This window comes from Ambystoma mexicanum, chromosome 8 (genome assembly GCF_040938575.1).
Source record: "Ambystoma mexicanum isolate Mex_15411 chromosome 8, UKY_AmexF1_1, whole genome shotgun sequence".
Taxonomy (NCBI): Eukaryota; Metazoa; Chordata; class Amphibia; order Caudata; family Ambystomatidae; genus Ambystoma; species Ambystoma mexicanum.
Window position 1 is genome coordinate 1724804365 of NC_090929.1, and position 26058 is coordinate 1724830422.

Sequence of the window (26058 nt, forward strand, 5' to 3'; positions counted from 1 at the left end):
ATCGTAAGAGCCAAACAGTCCTATTGGGCCTTCAGAAAACCCTAAAAACCTAGTTAGTCTACCTCACGGCTGTCCTTCCTGACTGTCATGTGTGTGTAACTATTTGCAACAGCGCGTTGATTCCCGAGGCTTTTGTGCATTTTATAAATGTAAAAATAAATAAATGTTTATTTTAGTAATTTACTTTCAACTGATGAAAGATTTGGTAACCCCAAATTTCACAGTTTAAAGTAGCAGCCGGTCAGCTTGGGATTTGTGGATTCTTACAGTTGACATAGGCAAATTCTTCTCCAGCTGATGGCTAAGCGAACACAAGGCCCCACTGCCCCTTTCCAGTATCTGTTCTCTTTGTCAATGAGGAACTCCCAGCACATGGAGTTTTGAAAGCGAACCACAAGGTAATTGAACCACTCACTTGCTTTCCTTTTGCCGATGGCGATGACCAGCCATAATTACTGCCTCACTTGTGTTGAGAGTCTGTTTCCTTTCCCTGCAGAAGGAATGAGCCACTCATAGCTGCTCTCTTAACCCCAAGGGACACCCAGTTAATGAGGCATCTTCTAGCAGAAACTTTGATGGTATGACTCCCAACTCATTTATATACACAACAGAAAAGGCAAGGGGGTCAAGACTCATTCCGGTCTGCCTCCTTCAATGGTAGGGAACCTTTCAGTCGCCTTGCCTTCCTGCCGAAACATACAGCAGCAGGTATTTCTGTAGAGCCTCCGTATGGGGTTTAATATCTCTGATGGGGCTTCCAGACTTTCAAGGACTTCCCATGGGGTAAGAGCATGAACTCGGTCAAAGGCTATTTGGAGAATCTGTGAATATTATACCTAATTCACTTAGGATAATAAATTATAAAAATGCCTCATCAACCATGCTCCTAGCTTTCCTAGAAAGACCACGTTACAGCTAATCTAGAATTCAGCTGCCCCATTATAACTTTACCACACACTTCTGAGAGACATCTATTAAGGATATTGGGTGGTAATAACAAGGCTGGGATTGGCCGTCTCTCTTCGGGCTGATGCAAGCTATTTGGGCTATAGTTTACTTCATTAATTTCATCAAACAGAGATGTTGAAGAAGGAACCCAGAACAATGGTTCAGCCTTAAATGGATGACTTGGGATTTGATCTCCTCCTGGGGCTGTGCGGAGAAGGCCAGCTAGTCCTCCGGTTCGGTCAGCGGAGAAGGCCAGCTAGTCCTCCGGTTCGGTCAGCGGAGAAGGCCAGCTAGTCCTCCGGTTCGGTCAGCGGAGAAGGCCAGCTAGTCCTCCGGTTCGGTCACCGGAGAAGGCCAGCTAGTCCTCCGGTTCGGTCAGCGGAGAAGGCCAGCTAGTCCTCCGGTTCGGTCAGCGGAGAAGGCCAGCTAGTCCTCCGGTTCGGTCAGCGGAGAAGGCCAGCTAGTCCTCCGGTTCGGTCAGCGGAGAAGGCCAGCTAGTCCTCCGGTTCGGTCACGGCTGACTAAGTGATGGAGTTGCGAGAAGCCAGTGGAGAGACAATATTGTCACAGCCTTCTGACACATAAAGGTTACTCGAGTCATTATACGAGGTGTCCAAGGGAATTGAAGCTTCTAATCCAAGGCTGCAAGTCTGGCGCGTACTCATGTACTCAGCTATGAGCCCCCAGAAATGACTCTGCCCTTTATTGTAAGACACACACCTCAGGGTCTCCCACTTTCCCTCTTCTCTCTTTATGATAAGGTGCTTTTGAACACAAATGTGTCCCCTCCGTGTACAAGTTATGACTTAGACATATACTAGAAATGGACATTGAAACATTTGAAAAAGAGCTAATTTGCAACGCTAGTACAATTAAATAATTCGCTTTTTTAAAAGCTTCTTTTTTCGAGAAACACACCATTTTGTTCCCTAAAATGTACTTCCTTCTTGGAAAGGGCCATGTGCACATTAAAACCAATGACCTGCTTCTCCTGTGAGCACGAAGGCAATGTTTTTATTTATTTATTTAGACATTTATAGAGCGCACCAAGCCTGTGGGCAACTAGGTGCTGGTGACAGTATAGAAGCGGCAGAAGGTGCAATGGTAGGTTTTTCGTTTCTTCCTGAAGATGTTGTAGGATGTTAGCTCGTTACAGAGAGTGGCGGCCTGGATTGGGAAGCTGGAGCTGCCTGCTATTTTCTGGTTGAAACTGGGGGTCATGAGGCAGTGTTTGTAGGCAGATCTTAGATGTCTTAACGAGGAGTGTTTTTTCAGTTTGCTTGCAAGGTAGGGTGGTGCATTGGGTACGACATTCTTTCATTGTCAGGCATTTCAAAGCCTGCAGTTTAAACGTGTTTGCCAGTCCATCAAATTTTTGGGGTGTGGGGGGGAGGGTAGATAAGAGGTTGGGTGGGTTGGGTATAGGTAAAAATAGGTGCAGGACAGGGGTGTTGGGGGGGGGGGTGAACACCACTTACCCCAAAATAAAGAAATTTAGATGAACTGTCAAACACGTTTAAATTGCAGGCTTTGAAATGGCTGACAATGAAATGACATGGAAGCGGTGCATTGTTGGCTAGGCAGCGATGAGCAATGGAGAGGATCTTGAAGTTGACCCTGTCTGACTGGGAACCAATGGGCAGCTGTTTCTTGCTTCAGAGATGTGTTCTCTCTTGCCGATGTCTAGGGCCTCTCTCAGAGCGCTGTATACTGCTTGAAGCTTGCTCAGGGTTTATCCTGGATGTGCCGCTGAGGAGTGAGTTACAGTAGTCTAGTTGTGAACAGATCAGGTTGCGTGCTACTTCTAGCCGGTTCTTTAAGGTCAGGGACGGTTTGCTGGCGGTGATGAGTTTGGTGGCGTATCCTGATGTGGCAGTGATGTGATTGACCTGGCGAGTCATGTTTAGTGAGGAATACAGATATACTCCAAGGGTTTTCACAGATATGGCCACAGTAATGTTACGACCGTCAATGGTGAAGGTTTTGTAGGCAGGGTGCAGTTTGGCTTGGCGCGCCCGGGGGCCAACACAGTATCTCTGTCTTCTCGTCATTGAGACAGAGGCTGTGTGTGGCCATCCAAGATTGTACAGTTTCATAAATGGTGTTCACCTTGGAGTCTTGAGTTTAGCTGCCGGCGAGGGGGATGAGGATTTGCATGTCGTCTGTGTAGTTGGTGTATGAGATGCCCAACGAGTCCATGTGATCAAAAAGTGGTTTGGTATATATATGTTGTATAGGGTGGGGGTGATGCAAGAGCCTTGTGGTACACCACAGGGGGTGGGAGTGGAGTGCGCGGCAGATTCACCTGGGAAGACCGGAGAGGTTCTGTCTGCTAGGAAGGATGCGATCCACTTCGTTGCGGTAGGTGAGAAGTGCGCTGAGGATGTGAGATGGTGGCATAAAGTTTGATGGTCAACCAGGTCGAATGCCGCAGACAGGTCTAAGAGGTGGGAGAGGTTGCCTCAATCGATGGCCTTGTCAAGCTGATTTTTGAGGTTCAGGAGGGCTGTATAATTGCGTGTTCTGTGCAATACCTTGTTGGTAGTGCTGTTGAAGCCATATATGTAGCTCAACTGTGGCAACAGCAGCAAAGAACTCCACAAGATCATATCGGAATTCGTGAAACCTACGTGCACCTCTTCCCAATCCACACTCACACAACCACTCGGTGACTCTCTCTCGCTAGATTTCTACAACATCGCACTTGACAGGATGGCAACCCTTAACACCAAACTATCCTTGCTCTCCCCCTTCCCTTCACCGTCCGCTCCTGATCCCATTGCCGCAACATCCACTTAACAAACTTTCCACTACTTCAAACCCATCTCCAGAGACGAGTTCCTTGACCTACTATCAGCCAGCAAACCCTCTGGGTCGCCCCTCGACCCCTGCCCCGCCTCGGTCTTGAAAGAAAAATTCTCTTCTACCTGTGCAGAAGAACATGCAAGAGCCACACTAAACGACTCCTTCACCTCTGGCATCTTCCCTGAAGCCTTTAAAATAGCGCATGTCAAACCACTCCTAAAAAAAAAGGCATCTCTTGACCCCCTTCACCCCAAGAATTACAGGCCGATCTCCAACACCAGATTTCTCGCGAAACTCAGTGACTAGACTGCATATTCCCAGCTCAACTCCTTTGTAGAATCCAACGGTCTCCTCGACCCCGCACAATCAGGCTTCAGACTGTGACATGGAACTGAAACCACTCTGATTTCGATCTGGGATGATCTCAAGGTCATGGCGGACTCTGAGGGCTGTGCAGCACTGTTTCTCCTCGATCTCTCTACAGCCTTTGACACGGTTAACCATTCAATACTCCTTGACGGCCTCCACTCCCTAGGAATCTGTGGCACATCCCTCAAATGGATTGCCTCCTTCCTCAACAACAGGAAACAAATACCCTTCCTCTCCCTTTTTGTCTCAACTGCTCGCTCGGTGAACACTGGAGTGCCCCAAGGCGCATGCCTATCTGCTCTCCTGTTCAACCTCTATCTGACCACTCTACCAGGAATCATCCGCATGCACAAACACTCCTGTTACAACTACACCGACTATACCCAAATTATCCTAGGAATCCCCAAGACAAGCACCAACCCTCGTCCCGACCTTGAAGCTGGTCTCTGTGATATTGACCGATGGATGACAACAAACCACCTTCTTTTGAACCCTGCTAAAACTGAAATCATGGTGTGCAGCAATACTGCCCTTCTCCCACATCTGCTCCCATGGCCCCCCTCACTCGGCCCACCTCCAATATAGTAAAAAACCTTGGCTGCACTATGGATTCAGGCCTAACCCTCTCCCGTCAGATCAATAACGTGTCAAAATGCTGTTACTACCACCTCAAACTTCTCAGACAGATTTTTCCTCTCCTACCCGAACAGACTTGCCGCATTTATGTCTATCGTGATGGCGAGACTGGACTATGCCAACTGCCTATACCTGGGAGCACCGCCATACCAACTCAACAAAATCCAAAGAGCCCAAAACGCTGCTGCAAAACTGCTCCTCATCCTGGGACACAGAGACCACATCTCACCCGCTCTCTGAACCCTCCACTGGCTCCCAGCTGGACAAAGGGCCACCTTCAAGACCCTATGCATCACTCACCGAGCAGTGCACAAAACCGGCCCAACTTGCCTACAAGAGAAGATAAAACCCTACCTCCCATCCTGCACCCTAAGATCAAGCACTGCCCTCTTTTTAGTGATTGCAACCTCTAACTCTGTCAGGATCAGAGGATCCGCATTCTCAACCTTGGCCCCATTTCTGTGGAACTCACTCCCCCCCCCATATTCGACACACCCAAGACTATATGACCTTCCACAAAGCTTTAAAAATGTGGCTCTTTCCGTAATGTCGACTATGATCTTCTGAGGCGACTGAGGCCTTGCAACCAGATGACAAATGCTCAAGGAGATCCGAGCAATGACGCCACTGAATACGCTTATTAAGTCACTAATAAGCAAACGCACGCTTGAAATCCAGAATAGCGAGCTCCTTAGATCATAACTCCTCCCAAACACTCAGCTCCCATATCACTATGCTTACTTTCTACTCTACACCAACACAATTAGAGTGCAGCTACACCCCTCGATCAATTTCGGACTAGCTGCTCACATATGAACATTACTCCATGATTCTAATAAAACGCAGCTAGACCCCACGAAAACCTGCCTAGCTGCACACATAAGCGTCCTACACAGCCCTAACGCAGCCAGAACCCAGTCTTGGTGTCCATCCTCCAGACTGCACACATTCAACTGATATCAATACCACCACACCTAATGCTAGACTACAGCTACCATCAGGCAATTACATCAGCTGCGCACATAATTGGTGCACCCAAGCACCCTATGACACCCTACTCTCTCAGCTGACCTGGACTACGGTCCACGAGGGCGTTCAACCTACCAGGGCTTTAAGGTCATACTAATGATATATAGAGCACTATATAAATGCCAAATAACATAACATAAATAGTAATAGCTAACAAAACATCGAACAGAAGAAACAATTTTAGACCCGGAAGCCTTGTCCTCTGGGTCTTTACAAGTTCTGTGAGAACCCCAGCACCCTCCCCATACTAAAAAGCCTTTCCGGGCCCCCTTCAACTCTCCCACATATGTGTAATGCACCCTCAGTGTAATGGCAAAATTCCTGAAAGACGCACAAAATGACAATGTATGTCTCCATCCTTGCGGGAGGCCTCTGCTGCTGATGCTCTCATTCTGCCTTTAAGCCTCAAACATCAAAGCTCGCCATCACCTTGCTTGCAGATACCTGTGTTTCTTCTTTATTCATGCCGCTATCAGCAACATTGTGCCTCTATAAAATGTGCCCCTGACTACATGACTCTTGCCCAGAGAGGGCGAGAGAGAGATTGAGACTAAGATATTGAGAAAGAGAGGGAGACAGCGAGAAGGAAGGAGAAATGGAGCACAGAGAGGGGCACACACACACACACACTGGAGAGAGACAGAGAGAGAACGTGCGAGGGGCCAGAGAGGGGCACACACACACACACACTGGAGAGAGACAGAGAGAGAACGTGCGAGGGGCCAGAGAGGGGCACACACACACACACACACACACACACACACACACACTGGAGAGAGACAGAGAGAGAACGTGCGAGGGGCCAGAGAGGGGCACACACACACACACACACACACACACACACTGGAGAGAGACAGAGAGAGAACGTGCGAGGGGCCAGAGAGGGGCACACACACACACACACACACACACACACACACTGGAGAGAGACAGAGAGGGAACGTGCGAGGGGCCAGAGAGGGGCACACACACACACACACACACACACACACAAACTGGAGAGAGACAGAGAGAGAACGTGCGAGGGGCCAGAGAGGGGCACACACACACACACACACACACTGGAGAGAGACAGAGAGAGAACGTGCGAGGGGCCAGAGAGGGGCACACACACACACACTGGAGAGAGACAGAGAGAGAACATGCGAGGGGCCAGAGAGGGGCACACACACACACACTGGAGAGAGACAGAGAGAGAACGTGCGAGGGGCCAGAGAGGGGCACACACACACACACACACACACACACACTGGAGAGAGACAGAGAGAGAACGTGCGAGGGGCCAGAGAGGGGCACACACACACACACTGGAGAGAGACAGAGAGAGAACGTGCGAGGGGCCAGAGAGGGGCACACACACACACACACTGGAGAGAGACAGAGAGAGAACGTGCGTGCTAGACTGGCACAGGATATGGCGGTGTGGCAGCTAAGAATGTAATATCACGCTTCTGTACAGAGCTTCACGCTGGATTTCTCTCACTTCTCAGCAGTGTAATAATATACATTTATCAACCACAGAAGCATAAAAGGCAGAGTCAGGCCTGCCCAGATGTGAACTCGTGTCTTGAAGGCTGAACACAGACGTTGACGATGACGACTTAACTCAATGAGCTATTTTACCAACTTAGTGTTAGGGAGAGTTATCATTTTACTGCTTCACCCCCTTTCCTCGTGAGACCCCCAGCACTGTTTGCTGGACTTCTGAACCTTTTTCTTTCAATCCTGAATGAATGGAGCCATTATCCACTCATCCATTCTTGTGGGCTCTGTCTTTTGGAACTCTATTCTTTGTACTCTACCAGTACTATGGAGTCCCTCTGCTCCACAGCTCTTAAAAGGCATCTGTGCTTTACTACTGCAGCACACAGATCACAGTACCAACTCAGGGGCAAAGGATGCAGTGTGGGACTCATGGGGGGTGGTCTGGTCCCTGTATGACTCAGAAGGGACTAGGCCCTAGTCGCAGTAGCAGGCGCATAGTTTATACAGGAGGGGATAGGGAAGGAAGAGGAGAAAAGGAAGGTCTTGAGAAGTTTCTGGAACTTGAGAAGATCTGGCTCAAGTATGAGGAGGGGCGGGAGGCTGTTCCAGAGGGAAGCGCCAGCCGAGTAGAGGAATCTACCTCCCACTCTCTGCTTGGAGAAACGTTTGACCTACAGAGAGTTGGCGCCAGCAGACCGAAGGACTCAGGCCGGGTGGTATTTATGGAGGGAAAGCTGGATGTAAAGAGGTCCCAGGCAACAGACAGCCTTGTGGGTGATGTAAAGTGTTTTGAATTTGAATTTTGCAGTCACCGGAAGCCAGTGGAGAGATTTTATGGCTACAGTTGCGGTCCCTGGGCTTGAGGCCAAGGATAAGTCTTGCAGTCCTATTCTGGATTAGTTGGAGGGGGCATAGGGAGGAAAGAGGTAGGTTGAGGAAGAGGCTATTGCAGTAGTCAAGCCTAGAGAGAACCAGGGCTCTGGAGACATTGAGCTTCTGGGGGAAGGTGAGGAAAGGTAAAATGCCCCTGAGGAGATAGAGCTGGAAGTTGGACTTCTTGGCAAGGTCAGTGATGTGTGGAGAGAAGGAGGGAGAGGAGAGAAAGATGATCACGAGGTGTTTTCCCTATGATTATGCATACGGCTTAGGACATTTTGATGAACATTAAAACTGAAATTTCAAGCAAACAATGCAAAACTAACAAAATCCTCCAACTAGTCTTGAGTTGAAAGAGAACAATTAACCATTAATCTAAACATTACAGCAGGACAGCCTCATCTATCATTTACCTCCAAAAACGTCTTGGCTGAGTGTTCTTCTTTCTACACCAGTGTGACCCACAACAATCGCCTCTGGTTTAGTGGTGAGTACATTACATCCTGTTGGACAAGATTGGCAACTCTTTTATATCCAAAGGTTCTACTATCAAAACATTATCACAAACTCCAAGTTGCTTTAACCCAATTCCTTTACTCCACAGATCATTGTCTTTTTGACTTTGCCTACATTAATGCAAAGAAACAACATTTTCCTTCTATATATTCACAGGAGAGCTAATTCAGGATAGCAGACCGTAAATGAGGCATTCCAATCATTACAGAAATTGTCATTTACAGTGCTCATATCGACCACAATTTGTTTGCAGTATTTTAGTTTGAGTCTTGTAAGCAGACTTACAAGAGTCTAACTGCAAGACCACAAACCAGCTGCGGTTGATATAAACACATAGAACCAAAAATTGTTTATAAACTATTCCAGAAATCAGACTAACAGTGTGAGTGAACAATTCATCCGAAACATTGTACACAATTTTGTACCGCAATGGTGAGCAACATTTCTAAAGTTCAGATGCCAACGCAGGGGTACTCTGGGAAACTGATTGTCTTCAGTAGGAGGACTGGAATCTTACAAAAAAAAGCTGCAGCACTAAAGTAAAGTCATTCCCAAGACATGGCCACCAAGACCTGTTTGAGAACAGAACAGGCTTTATGGGATGTGTCTGAGAGTGGAGAGGACGCAGCAGACAGCTCTTCGGGGTAAGTGACAGGCAAAGAGAGTGAAGGGGCACAGAACATATTTTATCAGAGTAAGCGCCTGGCTCAGTGAGTGGGGGTCACAGCATGTTTCTTCATAGTAAAAGAGGGGGCAGCAGAAGTCTTTTCAGAGTGAGCGACTGGCTCAATGAGTGAAGGGGCACAGCAGACATTTCATCAGAGTAAGCGTCTGGCTCAGTGAGTGGGGGTGACAGCATGTTTGTTTCTTTGTTTGTTTATTAATTTATAATGCGCGCCAGACCCAGGGGTAACCGGGCGCAGCAGAAAGAGTATGCAAAGCTTACAATGTTACAAGAATCTAGAATTTACAATGTTACAGAAATGTACAGTTTACATACTTACAGGTATATACAAATAGTTACAAAAGATTAATATACAAGGTGCAATAAGTTTACAAGCAATGTTAAAGTTATATACATTTGTTGATAGATTTCTAGTAATACATATATACAGTCCATTTAGACTAACGATACAGGGGTGTTTACAGGGGTGACTACAAGTTATTAAAATTGATGTGTTTGATGAAGTTCCTTCTGAAGTGTGAGAAGGGTTGGTCTGCTCTCAGGTTATGTGGCAAAGCTTTGCACAGGTTAGCGGCTGTCACAGGGAAGCTGATGCTGCCAATTTTGACGTGTTTAAATCTTGGTACTACCAGGCAATTGGAGTTGGCAGTTCTTGTCGGTCTGCTGGATATTTTTCTCTTTATTTTATCCGTCAAGTAGCTGGGAGCAGCATTGTTAAGGGCTTTATGGGTCAGGGAGATCAATTTTAGATGGATTTTGTTATCAATAGATAAGAGGGGGGGTCACAGCATGTTTCTTTATAGTAAAAGAGGGGACAGCAGAAGTCTTTTCAGAGTAAGCGCCTGGCTCAGTGAGTGGGGGCACAACATAGGTTTCTTAATAGTAAAAGAGGGGGCAGCAGAAGTCTTTTCAGAGTGAGTGACTGGCTCATTGAGTGAAGGGGCTCAGCAGACATTTCATCAGAGTAAGCGTCTGGCTCAGTGAGTGGGGGTCACAGCATGTTTCTTTATAGTAAAAGAGGGGGCAGCAGAAGTCTTTTCAGAGTGAGTGACTGGCTCATTGAGTGAAGGGGCTCAGAAGACATTTCATCAGAGTAAGCGCCTGGCTCAGTAAGTGGGGGTGACAGCATGTTTCTTTATAGTAAAAGAGGGGGCAGCAGAAGTCTTTTCAGAGTGAGTGACTGGCTCATTGAGTGAAGGGGCTCAGAAGACATTTCATCAGAGTAAGCGCCTGGCTCAGTAAGTGGGGGTGACAGCATGTTTCTTTATAGTCAAAGAGGGGGCAGAAGTCTTTCCAGAGTGAGAGACTGGCTCATTGAGTGAAGCGGCTCAGCAGACATTTCATCAGAGTAAGCGCCTGGCTCAGTCAGTGGGGGTCACAGCATGGGTTTCTTTATAGTAAAAGAGGGGGCAGCAGAAGTCTTTTCAGAGTGAGCGACTGGCTCAATGAGTGGAGGGGGCGCAGTGGACATCTCATTGGAGTGAGCGTGAAGTAGATGTCTCATCAGAGTCCATGTGCGTTTCTCACCTGTGGTATTGTTGACATGTTCCACTGGCTCAAAGCTGGGAGGGTCCAAGGGAAGATCCAAGGCCTCAGAATCTCGCTCTTCTTTAATGATGAACGACACAATCTGCTTGACGGACTCTGGTTCTGCATCAAATAAAGCATTGACTTCTCATCACAGACATCGACTGGATTTGCCATTACACAAAATGAATTAATTACAAAGGAAAACAATTGTAGAAATATGGCCCAGCTTCCACCACTTCCTGGTGAAATCATTGTCTGTTACACCCCAAAGTTAGGTCTCTCACTTGGATTAATGCTGTATTATGCGATATGAATTCAGTTGAGGACTGCTGTCATAACCCCCTGTATACAGCTTCCTGGTACACACTGGGGGAAGCTCTATAATGGTTTAGACCCTTGAATACTGTGTTCAAATTTCCCCTGGCCCACCCTCTGCAGAATGTGTAGCACTGCACTTTCCAGACCATGCCATTTGCCTGTGGGTTCTGCGCCCGCTTTACATAAGCCACTCTACCGCTACGAACACCAGTTCATCAGGGTGGCAGACATGACATGCTGAGGAGCGAGGCTTCCTTCCCCAGGTACCCACTAGCCCTCCCAGGTCAAGTCTTGCCTTTATTACGCTTACATCCCTTTGCACCTATCAGAAGATGGCCTTTCTTTTAACTCCTTGTTTCCCGCTGAGAGCCCCGTCTCCAATGGCCTTACCCTCTTAATATCCTCTGCATTCACAGCCGCCCTCTATTTCCACTATCCCTACAGCACTCTAGACACTTCTTTGAGAGTTCGGTTCATGCTCTATACAACCATGATTGATTAAAAGAATAATTGAAAAACTTCAAAAGTGAAAATACAACAACTTTTAAAAATGTAAGATTTTGTAGAGTCCAGCTGGTGTGGGACTTTTCACGACTTATCTACTCAGTATTAGTGACCCAACTTTTATCATAGGCCTGTACTACACAAGTCGGTTATATTAAAATTACTTATTTAAATACGCAAAGCAAATGAATCACACTATGTTAGTCAGCAACTAATAGTAAAATCAAGTAGAATTTCAGAGTCAAGTTATTCAAGCAGCAATAATGCAGGTGAGTAAATTCTTTTTTTACTAAAAACATTTTCAGCACACCGAGTGACCTCAGTTAAGGTCAGTAGTAGCACTTATGGTTCACCATACTATATTGAGTTTGGAGGGGAAAAGTGTTAGAGTAGAAAGTAGCACTTTGACAATAGTATTTCCGCCCAGAGGGATGTAGGAAGTCTTTTCCACAGAGTGTAAAGAATTAAAAGCTGCATATGGGACAAGCACTGCCAAACCCAATAGGGTTTAGAAGGGATGCCTTTAGGGAGCCAGGACAGCCACAGTCAATAGGACAGTTCTAGTTCTGATGCAATCTTCTTAGAAACAGTTAGTTGAACAGTGAATAGTTCTTTGAAGAAACATCCAGGAGCTCGAGAGCCTACCTGAGGTGCACAAGCTGTTGGGCCTGCACAGGTGAATTGCAGTAATTCAAAAAGATAGAAAGGAGCGCTCCCCAAGCGAGGAAGCACTAGATTTGGCTAGAGGTGGTTAAACCCAAAGGCCCAGAGTACCTTAGAATTGAAGATGTTCCAGCTGGAAGCCTTCTTGATGCAGCCCTTTGTTCCTTGACCTTGGTCGTGGTGACGAAAGGAAGGACGTCTGGCGGGCTTCTGCAGCAGCACTCTCGAGAAGGACTCTGCAGCAATGGAGTCCACTCGTTTCAGCGTCTCTTGGTGGTTTTTGCACCTTTTTCTCAGCGCCAAAGGAGAACTAATATCCCCAGTTGGAAGTTCCTCTGTCCTGAACTCTGGTGAGGGGACTCTGAACAAAGATTCCTTGCTTCTCTGGACTCACACAGATGCCTACGAAGTTTCAGCCGGAGTTGTCCTTAGGAAGACGTTGCACTCGTCGGTGGTCCAGGTACCCCGGGTATAGGGAAATTGTAGCCCAGGAAGGTCACAGTGACACAGGGGTTGGACCAGAATAAAGCAGGTTTTGAGGCTAGTTGGCCCCACCAGCCTAAGGGAGGAAGCCGTCCTTGGCAGAGCTACCCTGTCGATGGGTAAACAGGGTCAGCACAGGCATGCCTACATTTCCTTCCTTCCCAGACACACTGGATGGAGCCTGAGCTCCTCAGTGGCACTGCACAAACGGGCTGTGTATAACTATTTGTTTTTTATTAGCATTCAGTTTATTACAAACTTTTAGCTAGGTTTAAAATGATATCGTCCTTTATCTGTTTCCCTCGCCAGTGGGTCAAGATTTTAATTTTAATGCAGACTAGGGTCTCCTCCGAATGTCGATAGTCTGTTTATGAATTTCTCACATTTCATTCGACGCCAAGCGGATGTTTCTCTGAATTGTCTTCATCAAGGTTGCTTTCAATAAGTTCACTGTAGCGTAATTGGTTCTTTGACTGCCCGCTTGATATATTCTTTCCCACCATTCCTCGCCGTCCAAACCCACTGAGTGTCCAAGCGCAGGGAGAAAATGGATTGAACGTAGTTCTTGAGCTTTTGGGCAGAATAGCACCAAGTGCTTTAATGATTTCTCTTTTTGACCACAAAGCCAACATTCGTCTACTGCTACTTTATTATATCTTTTTAAAGTGCTGTTGTTGTGTAATATATTCAGTCTTAATCTTATTAATAAGTTCTGCCCAAGATTGTAAGGGAATTTGTTCAGATAACCTTTTGTCACGTTCGGTAACCCAATGATGTTTTTGGATAATGTGTGGATTTTGGATGTTGCTCCCTTTTCCTCTGTTTTTCGCCAGTCATCTGCTCATATTATTTTTTTTACAAGCTCAGGGTTTTTGCACAGGGCTTCTTTTGATGTACCAAGGTAAGAGGTAGGAGACACTCCGTTTTCCAGTTCTTGTCAGTCCATTCATCTTCTATTTTTCTCTTTTTTTAAGGATTTCAAATTGGGGTGGGCAGTCGTCAATAATCAATTTCCTAAACAGTGAGATTTTGTTCCACATGATCTTGGAATAGAGAGAATTCAACCCTAACTCATGCCGGATTATTTGCACTGGTGAGGACTTTGGTAAGTTTAGGATTGTTTTCCAAAAATAGCTCTCGCACTGGTCCCACATTTCTTCTCCTAGTCCTTTATTCGTTTCGGCTCCAAATCGTTTGTTCAAGGCAGCACCTTGCGCTGTCAATTGATGTAGTTTCTTTCGCACATTCTCGATCCATGGTCCTTCACTTTTAAAGATATTTATGATGACACTTTGGTATTTTTGCTCACGGACCGGGCAAAGCCTCTCTTTATCCAGCATCCATGAGTCTTTCGTTTTATTTGGTCTGTCTCCATATATCATGATTTTGGATTTTGCGGCATTGTTCTTTAAGGAATTTGAAGTCAACAAATTTTTTGTATTTTCCCTGCTCACTGTGCTTAGAGAGGCTCAGCTTCACCTCACTGATGATGCCCAACAAGGCTGAAACACGTCTATGGGGTTGCTGGTGGTACTCTTGTTCAGAGAGGAATTGCCATAGCATTTCGGTGCTGGACTGCCCTTGTGGGCGGGACAAAGACTGATATGCAAATGGATATTTCCCATCTGTGAAAGGTACAGTGAGCAAAAAGAGATGGCTGCGAACTCTCAATGTGGTTAACAACCACTGAACAGATTATCATGCCTTGTTCTTCCGAGAGAGGGGCGCCTGCTACCTTTGTTGAATATTTTTGTAGGATGTTTAGTTTTCTCTGCAGACCGACCTTGGTTTGCTCTATCAAAATCAGGTCGTCTGCGTATAACAGCTATCTCACAGCCTCCCTGTTGATTTTCAGAGGGAAGGTAGTGCTGTCAGATAAGACTTCTTTTATATCCTCAATGAAGAAGTTAAACAGGGTTGCTACTAGAGGGCAACCCTACGTTAACCCTTTAAAGGTTTAAATCGCTCTAGATACATTTCCCAGCTGATCAAGCTTCACTTCCATCTTAGTATTAGTATACAATTCTCGGATGATTTCAAGAAGATCACTGGGGAATCCTTTGTTCTTTAGTTTTTCCCCACAGTAAATGGCGGTCGATGCTGTCAAAAGCCTGACTCAGATCTATACTAACTGTGTAGATTTTCTCACAGGGATGTTTTAACAGAGTTGGATGTTTTTATCCATACTTTTAGTCTAGCTAATATGACCATCGCAAAGAATTTCCCCACCAACTCCAATAGGGCGATTGGTCTATAATTCGCTGGTGCATATCTGTCCCCTTGTTTGAAAATAGGGAATATGGCTAGCTTCCATGATTTTGGTATTTTGCACCTGTAAAATATTCTGTCAAATACGTTATTGCAGAATTCTGCCCAATGCTCTGGAGCTTCCTTCATTAACCCATTGGAGATCCCATAAGGGCCGGGGGCTCGGGATTTACTGCTTTTCTTTATCAACTGGAGAATCTCTTCTGTTTCACACATTATCACCCACGGATTTATCTCTGGGGTTCTTTTTCTTACCAAGTTAAAGGATTCATTCAACTTATTGAATAGCGTATTGAAATGTGTCATCGATTCTTCTCTGATATGGGATTAAGAAGAAGTGAAGATGTTGAGTTTTTAGCTTATTTTATTAGTTGCCAAAAACTTGTCCCGTTGGTGTCACCTAGGACCTCAAGCATTTTTTCAGAGTCTTTAAGGACCAGGTTCATTGTGTACATTCTTGTCCAGTTTCTATATTTTTGTTTTCGTTTTCTAGTCATCTCTTTATTTTATTCTGGATTCAGGTTATTTATTTCTCTGAGATCTTTCCTTAATAGTTTTTTGAATGTACTATTTCTTTGTTAAATATATGTAGATGTTTAAATTTTGGTTTCCCTGGACCTTTTTTTGATTCGTTGAAAGCCATGAGCGTTTGTTTATATTCCACCAAGTTCTGCCTTTTTTAAAATAACTCTTTTAAGTCATTTGTCATTGTTGGAACATCAGTTGCTTTTATTCGTATGGGATTGAGACCCCCTTCTACCTCGATTCTATGGTTCATTTTTCTTTGTGGACTAATTTGGAGACTTTCAAGTGTCATGATCAAAGGGTCAGGGTCCCTCTTGTGAGTCTTTACCACCTCCATTCTTATTATCTCAGGCAGTAAATTGCCAGAGACAAAACAATAATCGAGTGTGGCTTGACAGCTTCCATTAGACCAGGTATAGGCTGGCGGGATGTCCCATGTGGTGTTTCCATTCAACAAACGCAAGTCTCTTAAGATCATCTCTTCCATCCTGTATAGGCGCTTTTGTAAATAAATATTACCATACCATACCATAACATGCAACAGTTGATCAGCAGGATAAAGTTATCAATGTCTCTCCACAACACCTTTTTACCATAACCACATTGTAGAGGAGCAGCGGCATGCCTCTGCAAGAACTCCCGCCCCCCTCCCTCCTATATGGAAGTCTGAGACTGTGCCATGTTTGACACCAGCAGTTGTGCCAATACTGCTGTGAATCTTTGAAAAATGATATCCACTGAGGAAACCCTATCGAATGTCTCCCTGAAGAGACGACATTCTGAGGGAGAAACTCCATGAATGAATATGAAAAGGAGCAAAAGAGAGGAGCTAGTGACATCACAACAGACAAGCATGACGCCCTGAGAATACTGGCTGAAGAAGAATGTATGGATCTTACAGAAACTGGTGACGAAGGTAAGAATCGAGTAAACTTTCATGTGCGAGAAAATTACACGTGTGCAAAGTGCTACAGAAAATGAACTGTTTAATAAGTGTACAGACACTGAAACGCAAGTAGACTAAGTCATCATAGAAGCTGGCTATACGTAGTGAATAGACAGTTTATAGTGATTGCATTGAATGCCAAAGCATTTCATGCCTTAGCATCTAAAAAAAAGCAACGAAAAAAAGCATTGAATGCATTTATTTTTCATTTTTTAATGGGGAGGGGTCCTCCCCAACCCGTTTTTTACCCCTTAAAACCCATTATAATTAAAATAAAACCTTTACCTTTGAAATAAATGCATTCCATGCTTTTTTTTCGATGCTTTTTTTTATGCTTTGGCATTCAATGCAATAACTGGATATCGAATAGACTGCAGGTGACGCCGCCATTGTATAGAAGCTGGATATCAGTGTCATGGATTTTAGTAAGCCAGGATCCATGAAGAGGAAAGGCTGAGAATTGTGTTGCAGCAAGAATAAGCTGAAATCGTGGAAATGCCTGGCGAGGCGGTCTGGTCTGGCATCAAAACAGAAGCAGCCAAGGTTGGTTATCTATTCTTGAAAGCAGCGAACGTGAGAAGGATGAATCATCCCTTATTAAGAAAGAAAGAACACCAAGAGTGCCAGGTTTTATTCATTTAAGACATTTAAATGCTGCAGAATAGACCAAATTGTGGTCTCCTGTCACGTGAGCCGAGGATGGAAGTAGAGTTGAGCTTGGAGTTCTAGAGCAACGATAGTGAGAGCCTGTACTCCCATATATTCCCACAGGCAAGAATACTTTGCAAGATCAAGTTCAAAGACAATCTTCATGACAGAAGGCATGGGGGATGAGAGATGTTGAGCTAATTGGGTGGGGAGGTAACGTCAAGTCCACCTCCTGGTACCAGTTTACGTGCTGCTAAGTGAACCGAATGTTCCAGACATGGCACGAGGGTGCCAACCAATTGTAGAGGGCTGTATAACGAAGGGCCTTCATGGTTTGAGAACCAATGATAAACTGTGTACTTAATAGTGTTGGAGATGACATGTTTTAGAGGTAGGCATAAGTTGTCCACCTGACAGTAGGGCAGCCAATCACAATCCTAGTCCTTATAGAAAGTATACTTAGATGGTCCCCTTGAACCAATTATAATCGCTTGTAGGTTTTTCTTATTTACCACGTAGAATGACGTCACCTCTGATGAATTTTTATTATAAAGTCAATGTTTAATGAGAAAATTGTCAAGAGATGAACGAACGTCCGTTGATATCCGTGTAACCTCCCTGTTTTAGATCATTGTTAATAAAACAGCAACCTTTGCCATCTTCGGGGTGTGGCTAGGGGGCTATGGAGTAGGATGTGTCTTTCGAGCTGCTCCTGATGATCCGACATGGTCCTGCGTGAAAATAAGCTAAAAATGCATGATCGTGCTCAGAAATACACCACTGGATGTGTAAAGGCGGGGTGCACGTTCGAGGAAGAGCTGAGTCCTTGATAGCTACAGGAGGATTGGCGAGATCAACTGTAAGTTTGTAGCCATGGAGCAGCACGCTATACAAAATGGCCGGCGTGTTAGAACACAGGAAGCTGAAGCAAGCCCAGTAGACCCACGACGGACAAAGGCTGGCAGAGGGCGCACAGCGTGTGGAATGAGAAGCAGACGACAACTGGGGCTGAGAAAACTGCACACGGAATACAGAAACAGTGAGATACATTGTTACGCTGCATGCCCGGCATCAAAGCAGCCCAGCTGCAAGACGAAGGAAGAAGAGAGCGCGGGCAGCCCATGCGAACGGGGCGAATAGCTGAGGAGCTTTGCTCGACTACCCAGCGCAGGGGACCTGCGGGATGTTTGAAGGGGGAGTGGACCACAGTACAGTGTATACGCTGCCCAAGATGTGCGTGAGCTGCAACAGAATAGCAGCAGGGGGCCAGGGAAGCGCATCGAGAGGAAACGGGGCCCGCGGAATGAGAGGGCGCACACAAGAGGATGCTGGCCTGCGCATGGTAATTACATAGCGAGACACTCATTGTTGCGCTGCACACCTGCCACTGAAAGCGGCCCGGCTGTAGAACGGAGGAGGCAGAGAAGGCTGGCAGCCCACACGAACAGGGGTACAGCTGGGGAGCTGCGCGGGGGCCTGGTGGGGGCTCCGGAGGAGAGGTGGAAATAGTGCAGAAGCAATTTTGCCTATACCGTGTGCAGGCAGTGGCAAAATAGCAACAAGGACTCAAGGAGACCCGTCGAGAAGAGGCAGGGGCTGCAAACTGAGAGGACGCGCAGAAGCACACAGTGAGCCCTGCGCTCCACTGGACACCAAGATGTTAGCCACAACAGGCGTGCAAGAGGGGAGAAACGAGGAGCAACAGTAACGCCCGCAGCATGAGGTGGGCCCCCCTGGCACAGCTCATAAGCGAAGCGCATATGCAAACGTCCCAATACAATTGAAGTGGCCACAACAGGTAAACGCATCGACACAAAGGGGCTCGAAGCCAGTGGTAAATGTGAGGTGCACAACTTCTAAGGAAGTGCAGGAAAACGGGAAGCTTCCAGAAGGATCCAATTAGTGGCGGAAGTCCGCGGGCCCATGAACACCATCGAAAAGAGGGGCACAGGGTCTGGAATAAGAACTGCCGGACATAACCAAAGGTGGGTGGGCAGCATAGGGGCCTGGGAGCTGGCACAGAAGCACACAGCACGCACGGCATGAGACAGGCACGCAAGAGTGGCCCGTGACTGAAATTGTGCGTAAGAAGGCACTGGCGACCCTCAAGAACAAGTGGTGTAGCCCCCACAAAGCGGAATGGGACAAGGCGCAACCATGTAGGCAAGGCAGTGCCACAGTAAGCTGCAACCACGCAGAAGTAGGAACGGGGAAGCAGGACTTGCACGCTACAGAAAATTTGGACCCCGATATATAGGCAGGGCTGCACAATGTCGGTGAGAGGAGGCAAGACAAAGGGCAAGCAGCCCACAATGGACATTTTTGCCAAGACGCAACAGACCCCTACCACCCTAGTGCAGGGCGCAGCAGCCGCGCCCGCAGAAGTATCCCCGGCAAGAGAGGATCACCTGATCCTAACAGCCATCACAGAGTTAAAAGCCTCGTGGGGAACAGCGATGACAGACCTAAGAACCGCTCTGGAAACCAGAATAGATGCAGTGGGGATAGAGGTCAACCTGCTGAGACAAGATGTGAGAGCGCTGGCGGAAAGAACAAGCGGCCTAGAGAGCGCGGTGAAAACCAATACAGAAACCAGCACAAGCAATGCAAAGGAAGTCCACATACTGAAGCAACAGGTGGCCAACCTGAAGAACCGAGCGGAGGAGGCCGAGGGGAGAGCGAGACGTAACAACATACATGTGGTCGGCCTGCCGGAGGGGGAGGAAGGCCAAGACCCCACAGACTACGTGGAGAATATGATCCTGCAAGAAATAGGAGCCAACAAGCTCTCACAAGGATTTGCTGTTGAACAAGCGCACAGGGCTCTGATGAGGAAACCACAACCCAGAGCCCCCCCTCGGGCAATAATAGCAAAGATCTTGAACTACAAGGATAGAGAGAAGATCTTGTAGTACTTTCGCAAAGGTGGAACGATAAAAAGGGCATCTGCAACCATCACAGCATATCCCGATTACACCATGCTGGTGCAAAGACAGAGTTATAGCTATATGGCGATCAAGAGGAGACTGCGCACAACTGGAATCAAGTACATGCTTTTGTATCCCGCAAAGCTCCAAGTCCTGCACAAAAGCAGGGCATATTTTTTTTGACACCCCGGAGGACTCGGCGGCATGGCTGGATACGCAGGGCTGTCCGGAACAAGACGAGGAGCAAGATCGCGAGGATCACGATAATTGATGGGGACACATCATGCATGATAAAAGGATGGGGAGAGGGAGGCCCCGGGAAAAGACTGTAGTACAGGTAACAGGGGCGGGGCGAGGACAGATAATAACGAAAATTGTAACATGGGACACTTGGACTTGTTGGACTAGAATATAAAATGCAGAAGTAAATTGGGTAGCACTAAGCGCGTCTGATTTGAAGCAAACAGGAGCAGCAAGATGGAGACAACCTACCCCCAGGAGTTAGAGTAGTAGGACCGCCATTCGGGGGACTTCTCCCTGCTGAGCCGTGAGTACAGGCTATTGCCAGAAAAGGGCTAGATGCGGGGGTGCCTGAGATCCAGGGATGGAGCTGGGCAACTGTTAGGAAGGGCGTTGGGGTGGGAGGGATGGAGGGGAGTGAGTTGGGGCAGGAAAGGGAGGTGGGAGGGAGGGAGGTTGGGAAATTTGAGGTGTTTATAGTTCGGGGAAGTTTAAGTTGGGAAACGAGCCTACACAGAATGGAAATATATTTGGTTATGGACTGCACTTGTGGTGGGAGGAGCGGGACCCTAACACGCCATGGGGGACCTTAAAATACTTATTTGGAATGTCAGAGGGCTCAATAGCTATCTAAAGAGGAATAAGGTCAGGTTGTATCTACGCAGACATAAAATAGACATAGCTCTGCTGCAGGAGACTCATCTTACGCAAGACAAGATGGAGATTATCCGGAAGAAGTGGAGGGGGACTGTGGTGGGAGCATCATATTCGGCCTATGCCAGAGGGGTGATTATCTGGGTGGCACCACATGTCCCGGTCCAACTGTTACATTCCACGGTGGAGGCAGACGGGAGGATGGTCATGAGAGGGCTGGTGGAAAACAGGGAGATAAGCATCATAAATATGTACGCCACGAACCAAAACACGGTGGCATATTTTAGAACCTTATGTAACAAACTCAGCATGTGCCTGGGAGGGGCGGTGATCTAGGGAGGAGACTTAAATTGCGTGTTAAACCCTAAGGTAGACAGATCAGATGGTAAAATGGATAGACCCGCCCCAGCCGCTAGAGCGCTGCAGACACTGCTGGAGGATTTCGGGTTCGAGGATGTATGGAGGTCACACCACCCCTGGGAGAGACAATACTCGCACTATTAAGCTCCACAAAATCTACATACTAGGTTGGACTATATGTTTGCCACACAGGAGTTAATGACTGAGATAACACAGAAGGAATATAAAGCAAGGGTCCTCTCAGACCACTAGCCACTACTCCTGAGGTGGCAATATCGACCCCCGAGAGCAAAGATCCAAACATGGCGCCTCAGAGCAGAGGTGCTGAAAGACACCACCTTTAGGGAAGACATGAGGGAGGAAATAATAAACTACTTTGAGATCAATACAGACAGTGTAGAGACGGCGGGTATTGTTTGGGAGGCCTTTAAAGTGGTAATGAGGGGGGTAGCTATAGCTAAGTCCAAGGGACTACAAGGAGGGATCCTGGTTGAACTGCAAGATACAGAGATAGAGCTAGAAAGTGCGTTAAGAGTGGGAGGTAATACCAAGGAAGATAATGAAGTAATACTTAGGCTGCAGTAGAAATGTGCGGGGCACTGTGAGAGACTGTGCAATCTTAACTATAAAAAGTATATAGAGAGACAGCATGCAGGGGGAACAAACCAGGGAGGGCCTTGGCATGGCTATACAAGAGTGAGACGCCCAGGCCCACAATCAGAACGATAACGAGGGATGATGGGAGCATAGTGGACACCCAAGAAGGAGCTAACCAGGAATTTGCAGAGTATTACTGACTCCTGTATGGAGATGATGAGGAAAGTGATTGTAAAGAAATAGTAGAAACACTGTAGGACATAGGACTGCTGCAGATCAGCGCTGAAGAGCGGTAGGAGCTGGACGCTCCGATTACTTTAGAGGAACTGGAAGAGGTAGTGAGGCAGTTGCCCACCAGCAAGACTCCGGGGACCGACGGACTCCCAAGCGAATTTTATAAAACATATAAGGACGAGGTGCTCCCCCTGCTTTTAGAGATGCTGAATGAAGCATATGAAGTGGGAAGGCTACCAGAGTCCCTCAGAGAAGCGATAATCATACCGCTTGCCAAACCTAATAAGCCTGGTCACAACTGCAGCTCATACAGACCCCTATCAATGCTAAATCAGGACAGTAAAATATTGACAGCTGTCTTGGCAAACAGAATGAGGAGGATTATTGATAAACTAATACATCCCGTCAGACTGGCTATGTCCTAAACAGGAACATATCCAACAATCTTAGGCGACTCCATTGTGTCAGTGAGCACGCAAATGAGGACAAAGGTGAATTGGCAATTGTATCGTTAGACACAATAAATGCTTTTGACTCAGTCAAATGGCCGTGGCTGATGGCGGCCCTGGCCGGCTATGGGATAGGGCCCGGGTATCTTCTGTGGGCTAAAGTGTTATATAGCGCGCTGCTGGACAGAGTTAAAACAGGAGCAGTGATATCAGAGAGGTGGCAACTTAGTAGAGGCACTAGGCAGGGATGCCTGTGGTCTCCTATGCTGTATATTTTGGCCCTAGAGCCCCTGGCGATATACTTGAGGCAACAGTACGACAAGATAGGCATCGCCATAGGTGGGGAACCACATTTAATTTCTTTGTACGCGGACAACATGTTTCTGTATTTACGGTACCCAGAAGAAAATCTTCAGTATATTCTGGAAGTGATGGAGAGATATGCAGGGTGTCTGGTATAGCCGTGAACCCCCAAAAATCCAGTATATTTCCATTGGGCAGGTACAAGGGATCCCGTTATAACAGCTACCAGTACTACAGATACCATGGGACGTTAGCACGTTTCGATATCTTGGGATAGATATATACCATAAGGTGGAAGAGGAACACCAGCATAATACAGAGGAAGCGATCAAGAAAATCGAAAATAGCATGAAGTTCTGGGTGAAGCTACCCTTGGCGATGATGGGGGGGGGGGCAATGTTGAAAATGGTGGTCCTACCAAGACTCTTGCACTATTTTGGGAAAATCCCATACCTGATAACAAGGCGGTTCTTTGCTAGGATAAATGGCATGTGCAGGGATTTCCTTTGGCATGGGACGAGAAATAGAGTGGCCATTTGGAAGCTACAAAACCCACACGAGAAAGGGGGTATAAAACTACCAAACTATGACATTTATTACATAGCTAGCCAGCTGCAATATGTAGCTAAATGGCTCTCTGAAGAGTCAACCTTGGAGTCCAGGCTGTTCCGACAGGACTGTGCCCCATTCTTCCTAAAGGAAATGATGTGGCTGCCTAAACCGGACATGGAAGGCGCCCAGAGATGATGATACTTGGGTGGAAGATGTGGCGCAGGGCCTGCCAGTTAATGGAGAATCCATTCCCGTGTTCCCCGCAGGTACCACTAGTGCCGCTGGCGGGTAACGAAAAGCAACTAAGAATGATGATTAGGAAATACTGGGAACCGGTGGAAATAGCAACAATGGGCAATATATAGCAGGAAGGGAATATAAGGGACTTTGAAGTGTTGGTGGAGAAAACCGGGTTACATGCGGGCCAGTTTATCCCATACCATAGGGTGGTGCAGAGAATCAAGGAGACATGGTCCGAAGTAGTACTAGAAGATGAACCGGACGCCACCACAGATACAATATATGACATAGCAGAGGGGGTACACAAGATATCAAGAATATATGAGCTGATGATGTCCATCGTGGGGAAGGAAGTGGCACAACTGAGACGGGACTGGGAAGAGGAAGTGGGAGCCCCAAAGAGTGATGGGATGTGGGAACGAGCCCAAGGGTACCACAAAAAAGTGTCAAGAAATGCAAGACTACAACATATACAATTATATATAACCCATAGGGCGTACATGACACCCCAAAGGATAGCCAAATTCAAAAACGCAGGACGACAAGCATGTCCCAAATGTGATGAGGAAAATGCCGGAATGGTGCACATGTTCTGGTCATGCCCAGTCATTGAGTGATTTGGGGGTGAAGTGGCACACGGGCTGGCAGAAAAAGGAATTAAGATTGTGGTGGACACAGTGTGGGCCTGCTTGATAGGAGGGTTTCCTAGACCACGTAAACTCAAGCATGTGAGTAAATTAAAAGATATAGCGTATGCACTTGCAAAGAGGAGAATTGCTATGGGGTGGAAGGCATGCCATAGACCACGAATAGAAGTGTGGTGGAAGGACCTTCAGAAATGGGCAGAAGCAGAAACTGCGGTATGGCAAGAAGCAAGTAATACCAGGGGGAGGAGGAGGCTGAGACCCCGATAGCCTGGAAACAACTAATAGTAGAATTATTTGGGCTAATGCGAGACCCAACGGAAGCCATGGACGAGGAATCCCTATCACAAGGCTCAAAAGGGGGGGAGGGAATGGGAGACGCAGTGCACATGATGAAGCGATGTATATTCAAAATGTTACTATATGCACTGCAAGTTTGGTTTGTATGGTTTGTTGAAATAAAATTAATACAATTATTTTTTTTTAAAACCTTTGCCATCTTCCTGAGTTGGTTCGATTACTTGGACTCACGGTTATTCTGTGAACCCATCCATTGCATGCATGTTACTAAAAGAACCATAAGTTCAACATTTCTTCAAAGCAACAGTTTCTTTCCTGATGGACTCGCCTGCCAGGACTAACTATAAATGGTCCCTTTCCTGGTTCAATCGCCTGCCAGGAGGAAAACTCCTACTGCTACAATTGATCTATTCTTAGTGGCAATGTCGGCTACAGGTGTCCCCAAACTGGTATCTCAGGAAAGGAGAATTGCAGTCTTGTTGCACTTTAATCTCGTGGTTATAATATCTGTGCTGTTGGCAATGTGGGTTACAGGTTTCCCCAAGTTGACATCTCATAAATGGAGAATTGCGCCCTTTTTGCTTGCTGACTTCTTTATGATTTCTTGGCTTTTGGCAATGTGGGTTACACATGTTTCCCCAAGTTGACATCTCATAAATAGAGAATTGCACCCTTTGTTCCTTCTTACTTCTTCTGTATAGCCTCTTGGCTGTTTGCAAAGCAGGGGAATTGCACCCTTTTATGTTTTGCCAATCCAGGGGTTTAATTAGGCATTCACTTAAGTCTATTTGCCTCCCCCTTCTCCTTTCACTTTGCTTTCCGGCTCCCCTTGGCTTAATTGCGGGAGCAGAAAACGTTACAAAGTGCCCCAGTGCCCTGTATCACTTCTGAGGCTCACTGGTTACTGTTGGCAGCATCAGTGTCCTCCTTGTGTGTTGCACGGCACAGTTGTTCTTCACCTCAGCATCTCGGGGACTCTCTCACCGTCTGGGTCTCTCTCTCTGGGAGGGGGTGTTGCTCCACTTTCAGTGAGCACAGTTCTCCCGATCTCCCGTTCGCAGACACTGGCACTGTCTGCTTCCTCCCCTCTCTGCATACCTGCTGCTTTGCACATGATCCGACCCCAAGATATAGATTGGGAGAGTGAAATCTCTTCTCGTTTCGCCTGCAGCTTCAACCACTTCGGTATCCTCCTGCACCGCTTCTGCTGCTCCTTCCTTATCATTAGGGCAGTATCATGGCCATTAGATGATATCACATTTAATTCAGGAACTTCCAAAGTATATAAATGATTCTGCCTCTGTAACTCTTTACAGAAAGTTCT

At 46.7% G+C, this 26058-nt stretch overlaps 1 protein-coding gene across 3 annotated transcripts in view; it reads right to left on the reverse strand.

Annotated features, from left to right (window-relative positions):
- Positions 1-26058, reverse strand: part of LOC138473364 (zinc finger protein 398-like) — a 171572-nt gene that overhangs the window by 69353 nt on the left and 76161 nt on the right. For 2 of the 3 annotated variants that reach the window (XM_069612048.1, XM_069612050.1), the window contains exons 4-5: positions 10877-10999; positions 8562-8651 (exon numbers count right to left, since the gene is read on the reverse strand). In XM_069612048.1, coding sequence (XP_069468149.1) covers positions 8562-8651; positions 10877-10999 — 213 coding nt within the window. The remainder of the gene's footprint in view (positions 1-8561; positions 8652-10876; positions 11000-26058) is intronic. The other variant, XM_069612049.1, reaches the window with a different exon arrangement.